General features: G+C 33.6%; 1 protein-coding gene across 33 annotated transcripts in view; it reads left to right on the top strand.

Annotated features, from left to right (window-relative positions):
• Positions 1-15,013, top strand: part of rims2b (regulating synaptic membrane exocytosis 2b) — a 175,490-nt gene that overhangs the window by 104,533 nt on the left and 55,944 nt on the right. For 22 of the 33 annotated variants that reach the window (XM_058752960.1, XM_058752961.1, XM_058752969.1 and 19 more), the window contains 9 exons: positions 668-715; positions 5,011-5,141; positions 5,830-6,001; positions 7,510-7,663; positions 9,203-9,229; positions 10,515-10,583; positions 12,262-12,397; positions 13,760-13,846; positions 14,199-14,270. In XM_058752960.1, coding sequence (XP_058608943.1) covers positions 668-715; positions 5,011-5,141; positions 5,830-6,001; positions 7,510-7,663; positions 9,203-9,229; positions 10,515-10,583; positions 12,262-12,397; positions 13,760-13,846; positions 14,199-14,270 — 896 coding nt within the window. The remainder of the gene's footprint in view (positions 1-667; positions 716-5,010; positions 5,142-5,829; positions 6,002-7,509; positions 7,664-9,202; positions 9,230-10,514; positions 10,584-12,261; positions 12,398-13,759; positions 13,847-14,198; positions 14,271-15,013) is intronic. The other 11 variants (XM_058752979.1, XM_058752972.1, XM_058752988.1 and 8 more) reach the window with 4 other exon arrangements.

Genomic DNA, 15,013 nt, shown 5'->3' with positions numbered 1-15,013 from the left:
TACAGATGCTAAGTTTGGATCAGTACTATCAAATAGTATGTTCTGTGTTACAGTGAAGAGATACAGTATGTTAATCGCACTTTTAAGATATCATTGACACAGGGCTGTAAAATCGATTAATTGTGATTAATTGCATCCAAAATTAAAGTTTTTTTTTATTTTTTTTACATAATATATTTGTGTGTGTATTTATATGTACATATTTAAGAAATATATGTAATAATATGTGATAATAAAAAAAAAAACTTTTATTTTGGATGCAATTAATCACAATTAATCGATTTTACAGCCCTACATTGAAATACTGTAAAACCGGTAGTGATGCATCTTAATGTGGCAGGTTTGAATATTTTAATTTATTTTAAATATATTTGTTATTTTAAAAGTATTTTAAAATGTCATACTAACATGGTTATAACATTTCTGTTGCATTATGAATTATGTTTTGACACATTTCAGTACTCGCATACAGGCTTAAGTTTATTTATGTTGTAGGATTCTGGTAATGTTTGAGTATGAAACAGTCTGATAATTGAATTAAAGCTGTCTTACGTCACTCAGTTAGGCTAAATCTCTTCTCAGATGGGTTGATTTGATTTGTGTGCCTCTGTGCAGTTTTGGTTTAGTTGTATTGCTTTTGTTTTCTTTGTTAATTTTGCTTATCCAGAGTCCATGCCTTAGTAGAAGAACCACGCCTTTTGTCCCTAGGGTCCAGGTAACATCGTCAGACTTCTCTCTCTTTCTCTGCTCAGTCTCTTTTTAATCTTTTCTTTCATTTCTGGCAGTCTTTCTCAATCCTTCATTACTCTCTCTCTCTCTGTGCGTTATTTGGAAAATGCACTGCAGGAAAACGGCAGCATTCCAAGTTTCTCCCCCTTTGCTCTTTTGTTCAGATTTTATTTTTCCCCCCAAAGTTATACGTCATTGCCCTTACGATTTATAACCACAATTCATAAGAGCTGTTTCATTATTACAGTTTGAATTTTGCTTAATTAATTGGACGGCAGTCTTGCTGAGGCTGAAATATTTTGCATGAATTATATACTTTTTTTAATTGTTTATTTTTTTCCACACTTTTTAAATGTGGCATGGTTTTAACATCGCTTACTAAATTAAATCTCTTTAAATTTTAAACAGATTTTTTAAACATTTTTCATCCTTTGTCATGTAACATGGAACGTTATATTTGTATTATGTTGTATAGACAATAGTTTGTATAAAATGCATATGTTTCCTATAGTTTAAATTTAGTATGAGGAAGTCATTATGAAGTCTGGTTTGGATCAGTACTATCAAATATTATGTTCTGTGTTACAATGAAGAGATACAGTATGTTATTTACCACACTTTTAAGATATTGCATTTTCCAATGTAGAGAATTTCTCTAAACCTCATAGATAATAAACAAATTGTACCAAAGACTATTTAGGCAAACCTGTATGGCTTTTTTTCTTATGTGGAATGCAAAAGATTAATTTGGCAAGATATCATTGACATAAAACCTGCAGTGATTTAAATTTAATTTTTTTAATATTTTTTTTAAATATTTAAAATTAAGAAATAAATCTGTTCCACAAAGAAAAAAGTAATATGGGTTTGGAACAACATGAGGGATCTCCCATTTAACTGCAATAATAAACTTTTGTAGTTTTCAAAAATGGAGTTTTAGACGAAAATGGATTTCATACTGTTTCCTGATGCAGTCAACTAATAAAAGCACAGACCTCGATACGTCTGTAGAAGAATCAAACGGTACAATTTGTTTGGACTGAAGCCTTCCCCCTGCTGTTTTTGTAATGGAAGCTACCTGGATTGCTCTAGTCTGTATTGAGCTCTTTCTGTTGCTTTGCTGCATGCATTAGTACTGCAGTAGTACTATCTAGAATAGCAAGTTCTCTCTAAAGGTGCATTATAGACATGTGTTTCTTTCAGCTCTAGTGGTCTGGAAGGGCAAATGCTGGGAGGACAGAGAATTTCTATCGATGAACGCTTGAGAAGTGCTCAACATGAAATAATTAAATGTTAACTTTGTAAATCAGGAAATAAAACTAGTGATCTTCATTTTATTAATTTAGAAATACTATTTTGTATGTAGAAAAACATTTGAGAAAATAAATAAATAAATACAACAAATATATAATTACATTACAGAATAAATTATGGATATTATTATAAGTTTGTTGAAATATTACAAACAAATTGGTACATTTAATTATTTAATAAATAAATAGGCACATTTAAATAATTAACACTGATTGAATTATTAAAAAAAAAAAATATATATATATATATATATATATATATATATATATATATATATATATATATATATATATATATATATGATTTATTCAATTAAGTACATTAAACTTTTAATTTATTTCAAAATAAATTATTACATTTATATTTGGATGAATTTGATTATTTAAGGATTTATTTATTCAGAATAATTTTGTTCTCCATATTTTATAACCTTCCTGCAGTCTTCCAGTTTTCGCCCTTCCTGTTTTTACTGTTTTTTTTTTATTTATTTTTTTTTTTAGGATTTATTTACTGTGTAAGAATAGATGCATGTGTGAGATTGAATCTTTAGTTGAATTCATTCCCAGATAGCTGCCACTGAGACTTTCAAAGCTGCTTTGTTTAAATTCTGCTTTGGGTTGAAATCAGATAATCACACAAAGTTTGAGCATTTTTCATTTTGTTACATTTCCTTTGCTTAGTCTGTTGTGTTGTGTGGTATGTTATTTGATTTGGATTGCTGGGCTTTGAAAGTGTCTGTCAGTTTTAGAGTAAATGTGACAAATTGTGAATAATTTCGTGTCCTCTGATTGGACGAGACCTGTGGCAGACACGCCCTCATCCCCTGGCCAGCCAATGAGGAATGGGATATTCCAGCCCAGACTGGCGGCACACAAACAACTTTTCACATCCTCTCTCCTGCAGCCCAACATGCCAGAAGAATATTCTGGGTTCAATGCAATTTTAAGTCTATTGGTGTCCATCAGTGGCATACTGCTGATTATTCCAGAAACTTGTCCCTCAGTTTGTAAAATAAAAGGAAAAACACATTTTGGGATCCTTTTGAGAATTAGCTGTACTGGGCAAGAATGAAATGAGCATGAATTTATATGTGTAAACCATTTGTAAAACAATTTTTCTGTAAATTGTCATCATAAATGAAGACCATTCATGGCCGCGGGAACTAGGGGTGCTGAGGGTGCTGCTGCACCCCCCGCCGCAGGACCGGGTCTGAGATTTTCCATTTGCCCCTCGATCATCCCCAAAATTCTTAATTTTTGTGATTATTTATTAAACTGACCAGAAATATGTAGCCCAGTGCGGTTGTATTTTTCTTGCGCGCCTCATGGTGCGCATCCCTACATCTCCCCCTCACACTGACTGAATTTCATGTGAATGTTCACGCGATATTACCGTAATTTTACATTGCGACTTGTAAAAACCATTCACGTCCTCGTCCTTTTTATGAGCTGTTTTCCGAAGCTTTCTTGCTTCTCAAGACGGCCACCGTTAATAAGCACTGCTCTTTAATTGCACTCTGGTCAAACACGCTCAAACCACTGCAGTCTAATGTAATCTATTAACTACGCACATCATAACGTTTTAGGCAAGTAGGCTATCCATATTATGACAAAATATTTTAATAAGACTGAATTTGAATTTAACCTGATCACGTTTAATAAAAAAAAACATTTTAAGTTTAATTATAACGCGCATGTCCACTATTATTCAAACAACAAAGAACATTTACATTATCAAAGAATATTACTGAAGCGTGATTGTAAGCACTCTAAAAAACTATAAGCTATAATCAGTGATGTTGTCTGCAGTGTATGAATTCATCTCTTACATCGCAGGTAGGTAGGCTACATCTGCACTTTGTTGTTTCTGATGAGAGAATTTGATAAAGTGCATTGACTAAAACTTTTGCGTATCAGCGATGTTAATATTTAATAAAATCCCCTTAAATAATAGAAATATTAAAGAAAAAATTCTTGAACTAAAATCACAAAAGCACAAATATATATTGGTTCGCATATAGGCTACATCTTCATTTGTATGTTAATCTATAAGAGTTTGGGCTGTTTATAGGATCTTGTCAAAAATCCCCCACTGTGGCCCCGCCCTGCCACATCAAGCCCCGCCCCTCAACACCCCCCAGATAAAATATGTTCCCGCGGCTATGAGACCATTGTGTGAAACTCACTGGGATTACCATGGCTGGTTTAGCAGTGTTATTTTAATATTGTTTTATATTAATTTATATATAATTTTATATTAATTTAAATATTATTTAGATTAATATTATATTATAAGTTTTACTAATGTTTCTTATTATTTACAAAAATATTATTATTATTTATTATTATATAATTAAATAATAATAAATTATATATTATTTTATATATATATATATATATATATATATACATACTAATACTAATATTCTTTTATTTTATACACTTTTCTATTTTATAACAGTTTTACATACAGACTGTTTTAGTTAACAATAACAACACTGCAAAACAGTAATATTTTGATATTTTATCATTTATCCTGCCGCAGTGCCTTGCCCTGTAGTAATTGCAGTACTGTTGAAAATAAATAAATAAATAGGTTACAAACTGAGATACAAGTCAAAAAATTTTGTCTGTAGTAATGAAGCTGTATTTAAACTCGAAATGGAGTACAGTATAAAGTCAGACCCCTTAAACACTGTGCTGTCAAACTATGTGATTCAGTGCTTAGAAGTAGTTGAATTTCGTATTTGTTTCAGTGGTGAATTTAGCTAATGATTAAAGACTGAGGAGTTGAGAGGTAGTCAGCTTGATGTAGTTGGTGTGTGCTGGTGCTGTTCCTGCTCTGGGAAAGATCTGCCAAGCATGTGATGCTGCACACATTGCATAAGGGGCTCTGCAGGTCTGCCCCGGACCTTCTGGGGTGAGCTCTCCTCACAGACCTCCTAACAGAGCCCGTCTCTTCCTGCAGGTCAAGCTGTGGTACGATAAAGTAGGACATCAGCTCATCGTCACTATCCTGGGCGCCAAAGACCTGCCTTCACGAGAAGACGGGCGACCTAGGAATCCATACGTCAAAATCTACTTCCTCCCCGACAGAAGGTATGCCAGAGTTCAGATATATCCAAAACAACTTTGAATAAGGATTTTAAATTATCTTTTTGTTTTCAAAAGAAGTCTCTTATGCGCACCAAAGCTCTAATTTATTGATTTATTTAATCAAAAATACAGTAAAAATAGTAATATTGTAAAAAAAATGATTTCTATTTCAAATAACCATTGTCTATTTGAATATATTTTAAAATGTAATTTATTCCCGTGATCAAAGCTGAATTTTTCAGCATCATTACTCCAGTCTTCAGTGTCACATGATCCTTCAGAAATCATTCTAATATGCTGATTTGCTGTTTTTCAAAAATTTTAATGCATAGAAATTCCAAAAGAACAGATTTTAAATTTGTATGTAATTCTCCAAAAAATAAATAAATAAAATATAAAAACAATTAATGTATATTTATATAAAAATTAATTCAGTTATATTTGAAAATGTCTAAATACATCTATTTTATTTTATTATTTTATTTTATTTTTTTATTTGTTTTGAGGAGGGGGTGGAAAAACAACAACAACAACAGCAATGAATGAATAATTAGGTGTAATGATGTCTATGAAAATGTGTGCTATTAATGAAAAGTTTCAAATCGGGGGTCCTTGGATTGGTTAGTGCCTTTTGTGGGTCTGTAAAGTCACATCAGCAGCTGTAAATTATGAACTCACCTGCTCTTCTCAGCGATAAAAGCAAGAGGAGAACGAAAACAGTGAAGAAATCTTTGGAGCCCAAGTGGAACCAGACGTTCATGTACTCGCCGGTGCACAGACGAGAGTTCAGGGAGCGCATGCTGGAGATCACGCTATGGGACCAGGCCAGAGTCCGAGAGGAGGAGAGCGAGTTCCTGGGAGAGGTGAGAGAGACCCACACCGTCCTGAAAAGATCTATCAATATTTACTCAGTATGATGCAAGACAGCTGTTGTGGCAGCAATATAAGACGTGAATAGAAGTTTTAGTTTAAAATCAATTATAAAACTATTTTGTACCTTCCTTTGCCAAGCTTGAACGCTAAGCATTATAACTTGAAGTTTTTTTCTCAGATTTTTTTAACGCAAGAAATGTTCCACATTTAAGTCATGATAAACGGATGTGTGTTTAATGTAGGACTGGACGATTAATCGAAACCGAAATTAAGAAACTCTAACCAACTTCATTTTTTCAGTTTTTTAATCCTATTAATACTTTCCCCTTAAAAACATACTACCATAATTGGCGCTATACGGACTCACATGTATCGATATTTTCTTACACCCCTACGTCTCGCGCGCGAGAGGCGCATTTAAAAAAAGGAATTGAAACTTTTACACACAGAGCCGCTCATCAGTGCCAGTTCCAAAACAGTGGACCAATCAGGAGACCCCAGATTGCAGGGCAAGCAGGTTGGCATGGCAACTTTTGTATTTGTGACCCTGGACCACAAAACCAGTCATAAGGGTAAATTTTTTGAAGTTGAGATTTATACATCATCTGAATAAATAAGCTTTCCATTGATGTATGGTTTGTTAGGACAATATTTGAAAATCTGGAATCTGAGGGTGCAAAAAAATCGAAATATTGAGAAAATCGCCTTTAAAGTTGTCCAAATGAAGTTCTTAGCAATGCATATTTTTAATAAAAAAATAAGTTTTGATATACTTACGGTAGGAAATGTACAAAATATCTTCATGGAACATGATCTTTACTTAATATCCTAATGATTTTTGGCATAAAAGAAAAATCTATAATTTTGACCCATACAGTGTATGTTTTGGCTTTTGCTACAAATATACCTGTGGTACTTACAGTATGACTGGTTTTGTGGTCCAGGGTCACATTTGACAGCAACGTGGCAGAGTAGGCATTCTGCGCTGCACTTAAAAAAAAATAAATAAAAACATTCCTGAGCTCTGTGTCTCGCGGTTTTAGACACAAAGATGTGTTTTTCGTGCATGGTTAGTAAGAACCTAGAGTGAGTACTTGCATATATAGCTTGACAGAACAAGATCAATGAGATTCTGCCCTGCTCTTTCTCTTAATCAGCAGTGTTCTATTTACAGTCATTATTTAAAACATTCAGGGGATGCAAGTTATTATTTTCTACTTTTGACATGGCAATATTCATTTATTTTGTTTGCAAAAAAATGAAAGATAAGAAATGCACTCTTTCATTAGAAAAAAAATCCCACCTTTAATAGCTGAGTATATTTACAGTGCAAACCTTTAATGAACTATGAAGAAAAAAAACAAAAAACAATAAAAATAACAAAATAAAATAATCGTTCAATAATCGCAATCGAGGTAAAGTGTTCAATTAATCAAGGTTTTGATTTTAGGTCACATCGCCCAGCCCTAGTTTGATGCCTGTGTGTTTGTGTGTGTAGATTCTGATCGAGCTGGAGACGGCGCTGTTGGACGATCAGCCTCACTGGTATAAGCTCCAAACACACGACCTGTCCTCGATGCCGCTGCCGAACCCCTCGCCCTACATGCAGAGACGCCTCCTGCACGGAGAGAGCCCGACACGCAGGTTACAGAGTACGTACTGTTACAGCAAACACAAGCACACACCCTCAGGAAGAAATACAAAGCTGACCCTAAGGTACAAAAGCTAGACGGTACATCTTTATACTATATTTTCTCCATAGTGGTACATATTAATATGTTGGTGGTAATGCATTACAAGTAACTCGAGTTACGCAATCACATTACTTTTTTCAAGTAACCAGTAAAGTAGTGCATTCCTTTTTTTGAGTTACTTTTTGAAATGCGTAACGTAAGTTACTTTGTTTTTCCATGTACTCACTGACAGCACTCTTGTCCCCATGTTGAGAGAAATCGGAGAAACTTTCTTCAGCCTGAGGCTTATTCAATTAACTTTTGGTGTGAAAGGGGCCTTTAGAGTTGCCAAAAAGTATCGAAAAAGTAACGTAATGCATTACTTGCATTAAAGGGATAGTTCAACCAAAAATGAAAATTCTGTCATTTACTCATCAAGTTGCTGGTACCCTTTGACTTACACGGTAATTTTTTTCATACTATGGAAGTCAATGGCTACTGTTAACAGTTTTTTTTAAATATCTTCTTTTGTGTTCAATACAAGAAAGAAATTCATACAGGTTTGAAACAAGGTGAGGGTGAGTAAATGATGACAGATATTTCATTTTGGGGTGATCTGTCACTTTAAGTGTTCACACTACAGTTGAATGTGATCTCAATCTGATTGTGAAAAGCAAAAATCACACTGAATCACATTTTCAAATGCGGTCTGGGCCATTTTTATATGTGGAAATCAACTTCTGTGTGATTTGTGTGATTTTTACGTCAGTCATTCATCATAATTTTGTGTTTAGTTTACCATTTGTGTCAATCATAAAAGAATTAATGAATTGCACCGTATTACATAGAGATGAGCAAAAATACAAAAATACTGTTCAAAAGCTTTTGGTCGGTAAGATTTTAAAAATGTTTTTGAAAGTATTCTCTTCTGCTTACCAAGGCTGCATTTATTTGATCAAAAATACAGTACAATCAGAAATATTGTGAAATATTATTACAATTTAAACTATCTGTTTTCTATATGAATGTAATTTATTCCTGTGATCAAAGCTGAATTTTCAGCATCGTTACTCCAGTCTTCAGTGTCACATGATCTTTTTAGAATTCATTCTAATATGCTGATTTGCTGCTCAAGAAACATAATTATCATTATCACACTTGTGATGAATCCTTGTTGTAATATTATTAACATACTGATAAAAATATAAATAAAGGCATTGATTAAAAAGTATTAAGTAATATAAAACAAACAGACCTCAAACTTTTGAACGTATTTAAATTTAAAGAACTTTTAAAAAGAATTTTAAAAATCAGAACACAACACTTTGTCAGTTTGAATGTAGGCAATTTACAGGCCTGCGTATGGTACGAATGTCCTGTATATTCTGTATCGTTTTTATGTCCAGAACTGATATGATCATATTTTATGTATGTTTGTTTTTGTTGATGTTTCTTGTTTTCATGTTTTGTTTCCTTCAAAAAAATATTACTGTCTATCCACCACTGACACATTTCCAGACAAGGGCCCATATTTTTACAACTCAGGTAACTTTGCCCTGCTTGCTCCAGCTAGCATGTGATTGGCCAGCAGTGTGATTTTACTCTCCTCTACACTCTCAAAGTGTGATCTCCCCTCACTTCCGCCTCATGCTCTCCAGAAACCCACGCTGTCCCTCACAGCCTGCATGGAGCTGACGCCCATCGCTGCTGCTACATGCCACCAGTCCTCATTGTACAGCTTATCTTCACCATTACAATATAAAGAAAAGCAGCCTAGTTAACAGTCCTGAGTGTGGCCTGCTCACGCTTTTCCCAGCCTCTCACAAACCTTTCTGTGATTGGTGTTTGCTGTGTTTCACTGTTTTGATTTCAGACTAAATAATAGCAAACCTCATGCAGCTCGGTTCTGCTCATACCGATCTCGTTTGTATTATTTGAGTCTGAACACAGTGTGTTATCAATGTGATTTTCAACATGAGCTGCAGCTGGGTTTTTTTTGCTGTAGTGAGGTAACAAATGAGAAAACATCTTTTAAAATCACCATAGACTGTCTGCCGTGGATATTTTGTGATATTGTGGCAAATGCATTATACTATACATGCAAATTATACATCTTCAGTAGCAACTCACTTTCACGAGCATGGAAAGAGTTTTCATGTCTGCAGTGACATCTGTTGTATAAAACACTCAGTTTTATTCTTTCATTGTATTTTTATATCATTATTTCAGTTATTTAACTTTTAACTTTTATTTTTTTAAAGCCTCTTTTGGGCTGACAGTACGTTTGCAATTCTTAAAGACAATGAAAAAGATTTATTCATCTTAGTTAATGGTAATTTCAAAATTAATTTATACATTATTGAAATAAAGGTGCATCTGTTAATATTATTTAATGGATCTGAGCTATCGTGCTAAATAAACGAGCTTCCATTAATATCAATATCATTTTTATTTAAAGTGAAGAATTTGCTTTATCCACTAAAATAATAATAAAATATTGTTTTAAATAAAAATAATTAGCCACTATAAATAAATATATCCGTTTTAAAAAAAATAAAATATTCTAAATTATTTGAAAAATTTCTTAAAACTTCTAAAATAAATTAATATAATATTTCTATATTGATTCATCCCTCATTACCTGTTATGATAATATAATGCTAGCTTAGTATGTGTGTCTGCTGTGCTATAAGCCTAGTTGGATTACTTTACCTCACATGGACTGTCCTGTGAATTATAACACACAGTCACGTTAAGAGGGTCTTTTCTTCATGGTGACTCTCGTGATCTGTTCCTCCACCCTTCCTTTCTCTGTTTCTCTGTCTCTCAGGGTCACAGAGAATCAGTGACAGCGAGTTCTCTGATTACGACTGTGAAGACGGGATTGGTGTTATCTCAGGTACAGCTTTAGCGCCGCACTGTACTTACAAAACTGAAGACTTGAGCGTGCTTGAAAGCATTTTATTCACTGCTTTTCAGTTAAATTCATAATTACATACATATCAATACATTTATAATATAACTATTAGAAGTATTTGTAACAAACACAAAACATCTTTTTGCACTTTTGTGCACCATAATATGAGTGAAATACTGTTCAAAAGTTTGGGGTCAGTAAGATTTTTATATGTTTTATAAAGAAGCCTCTTCTGCTCACCAAGACTGCAATTAGTTGATCAAAAATACAGTAAAAACATTAATATTGTGAAATATTTTTGCAATTTAAAACAACTCGTTTCTATATAAATATATTGTAAAATTTAATTTATTTCTGTGATCAAAGCTGATTTTTTAGTATCATTATTCCAGTCTTCAGTGTCACATGATCCTTCAGAAATCATTATTTTATGCTGATTTGCTGCTCAAGAAACATTCATTATTATTATTATTATTATCAATGTTGAAAACAGTTGTGCTGCTTCATATTTCTGTGGAAACGAGGATTCACATATGAATAGAAAGTACAGCATTTATTTGAAATAAAAATCTTTTTTCATCATTGTCATTACTGTCACTTTTGATAAATTGTTTAATAAAAGTTTAATTTCTTTCAAAAAGCATCTTACTGACCCCAAACTTTTGAACATACAGCCAAACACTGATTTAATGGGGCACAATCTGATCTGAATAAATGAATAAATGTCTGTAATGATCTTTTCGATGTCTGATCGTACACGGCTTGTCCCGTTCACACATGCTTATCAACAGATCAAGTTAAAGGATATCGTCAGAGAGAAGATTACTGTGAACTTTAGTCATTTCACAATGACCGCATTGGTTCTGTTCACTTTTTAAGGTGTTTTCATGTTCCTAAATTAAGTGTTGATATCACTGTAAAATATAGTTCAGAGTGGTAGACCACATAAAGTTCTGCTAAAAAATATTTGGACACCTAAAAATGCCTGGATGCCGTTGTATTAGATCCCAATTTGCTCCTATTTTTCAGTAAATGTGAATGTGTGATTTATAATTAGGTATTATTTGGTTGTTAAAGGGTTAGTTCAGCCAAAAATGAAAATTAGCTCATGTTTTACTCACCCTCGAAGCATCCCAGGTGTATATGACTTTCTTCTTTCAGACGAATCCAATTGGAGTTATATTAAAAATTGTCCTGTCTCATCTAAGCTCTATCATTGCAGTGGGTGGGTGCTTTTTGTTCATCCTAAGCATCCTTCGTCATCCACCGGAACGGCTTCCGCCTACGACAGATACCGGAAGTGAGAGAAAAGTATTTATTGCGTTTGAAATATGGATATTTTTCTTACAAAAACGCATGGATTCGCTACAGGAGGCCTTTATTAACGCCCCGGAGCCATGTGAGGCACGTTTTATTATGAATGCGCGCACTTTATTTGACGTCTTGTGGACTGTAGAACAAAAAGCACCCACCCACTGCAATGATAAAGCTTGGAAGTGCCAGGACAATTTTTAATATAACTCCGATTGGATTTGTCTGAAAGAAGAAAGTCATATACACCTAGGATGCCTCGAGGTGAGTAAAGGGTTCATTTTTGCCTGAACGAACCCTTTAAATGGCATTGCTGAAGTAAATGTGTGTTGTGTTGTGTTTGCCTCAGATTACCGGCACAATGGCAGGGATTTCCAGAGCTCCACTCTGTCTGTCCCTGAGCAGGTGATGTCGTCCAATCACTGCTCCCGATCAGACATGACCCGCACACGCTCGCGCTCACCCAGCGTCCCTCCACCGCAAAGGTACAAACAAACGCATAAGAGCCTGTCGTTATGGGTCAAGAGGTCATATCATAAAACATACTCCAGACTTCCTTCCAAAGACAAAAAAAAAGATGATTTATTGATTTATGTAACAATTCTCATTCTTCAACTTTCTGACATCAAATGGATAAATCCATGTTTTATATCAGTCGTGTCTATTTTCTAGTCTGCAACTTTGCCACCCAGGTGGCATTTAACTAGAAATGCTAAGCCTAAGATATCAGGATGGTTTGCCAAACATTGTGCTGCTCCAGGATCCCAGCATTAAAAACTGGTGGCTAATGTTTTAACAATGTGTCTGGTTGTTTCAGGCTGATCTTAATAGGTGGTACAACTAAAGCCTTTCAGTATAATTGTAAACATCCATATTCAAGCTGTGGTTTATATGTATTTTTGATGTGTTTAAAATCTGTCATGATTTTTATAAAGCAAACATAATAATTTTTTATATTGTTAGTAATATTTAGTAACACTTTAGATCAGGGAACCATATTCACTATTAACTAGTTGTTTATTAGCATGCATATTACTAGCATATGGGCTGTTTATTAGTGCTAATAAAGCGCATATTAATGCATTAATGCTATATACTAGATCACTTTACCCAAGCCCATACCTAAACATCACTACTACAACAACTACCTTACTTACTATCAATAATCAGCAAATTAGGAGTTTTTGGATGCAAAACTCAAAGTATTGTGTTCCCTAATCTAAATGTCATCGTATTGTTCATTGTATATAATTTTATTGCATTACATTATATGTTTTGCTTTGATCATAAAACTAAGCATTTGAATATTGTCTTACTAAGACATATTGTTGAGAGATTCAGAGTGAAATCTGATATTTATATCATTTTATGTAAGTATCTGCTATAGTGTTCTCATTGATTTACATTACAAGCTTTCAGAATTTCGTTGTATTTTGTGGGCACAAAAATATCAGCAACTGCAACAAATCGCATATTTTTTGCTCAATTAGAGCCTCTAGAAATTATAAGTCTTGCTGTGGCAACTAGCTGAAATAAACAAACAAAAAAGAAAAGTTGAAGGTTACTTGAATTACTAAAATAAGTTGAAATAAAATACAATTAAAGCTAATTATGATATTTAAATAAATAAATAAAAGTTTTATATATATATATATATATTTAAAATAAATATTTTTTAAAAATCAAAAGCACAAGAATAAAAAAAAAAATAAAATAAAAATGAATTGAAAATAATAATTATTAATAATATATACAGAATTTTTAAATAACACTGCTCACAATTAAAACTAGCACTAGTGTCACTAGCGCACTTTGTCATAGCAGGGCTCTCATTTTCTCTCCTTCAGTCGAAGTTTAGACCACGGTGTGAGAGGAGGACCCTCGCTTTACGGCCCCCGACATCACCTGTCTGAAGACAGATACTCACCAGACAGGTATGAGTTTGCAAAACACGCTCAGATGCCACGGTTTACATACAGCGCTTGCCCTTAAAAGCTTTATTGTTTTCTAGATTGCCTTTGCTGATACTGGGAACATAAATGGGAATGTTTCCATATACCTTCTTCATTTCATATAACATGATTACACACATTCAGTGTGAGAAATATGATGTGCCACATAGAGAGAACCATAGAAAGCAGGAAAAAAATTATTCCTCCTCTTTTCTTTTTGACATTACTCTGTCATTTTATCTGCCAATCTCTCGCTTTTGTTTATCTTTCCATCGCTCCATATTCAATATCTCCATTCAGCCATATTTCTGTTCTTTACTCCCTGTGGTTGCAGCCAGTATCTTACCCTCCCTCCTCGAACCAGACAAAGACAGCCAAGCGTCGACCCCGCTATCCAGGACCCCAGGTATTCTGTCAGGCCAGAGCAGCGTTACGCGGCCCTGCCCACCTCCCCCTTCTGTCCAATCACAGCACTCCTCTCACTTTCACCCGCCCACTTCCCCCTGCTGCTAGTTGACTGATAGGTGACAGCTTGCCCACACATAGCACTGCACAAGAGGTTGCTCTTGTCACTTTATTCATTATAAATATGAAATGAAGACTAGTGAACGCACTCATACATAATATATCCCATCTTAGGACAACAGAGTCATGTTTCTACACAAGAAAACATCTGTTACTGAAACTCTCACTTTCTTAGATTTTAAAGGAAAGCTCAAGTTTCAATACAAGCAAAGCTCTGTCGACATAATTTTGTGACAAACTGTCTTGTTACCATAGAAAATCATTTGGACTTGCTCTTAAGTTTTAGTAGTTCCACTCATTAATAATAAAGTAATACACTTATTTTGCACTTATTTTTGCTAAAGCGCTTCTTACTTACAGAAAAATTACAAAATTATTCATCTCATTTCAAGACTTTTAATGTGGCAATAATTTGTTTTTAAATATTTATTATTTAACATAAATGTAACATCTGTATATATAGCAAATGTAATACTGTAAATGTGATTTTGGTTTGTTTTGTGTTATTTAATCTAATTTAAAATTAATTTACATTTAAAATACAGTAAAAACAGTAATATTGTGAAATATTATTTCAATTTAAAATAAGCGTTTTATATTATTATATATTTTAAAATGTAATTT

This window comes from Onychostoma macrolepis, chromosome 19 (genome assembly GCF_012432095.1).
Source record: "Onychostoma macrolepis isolate SWU-2019 chromosome 19, ASM1243209v1, whole genome shotgun sequence".
NCBI classification, from domain to species: Eukaryota; Metazoa; Chordata; class Actinopteri; order Cypriniformes; family Cyprinidae; genus Onychostoma; species Onychostoma macrolepis.
Note: the sequence above shows the minus strand (reverse complement) of the source record. Positions and strands in the feature narration are given on the sequence as shown.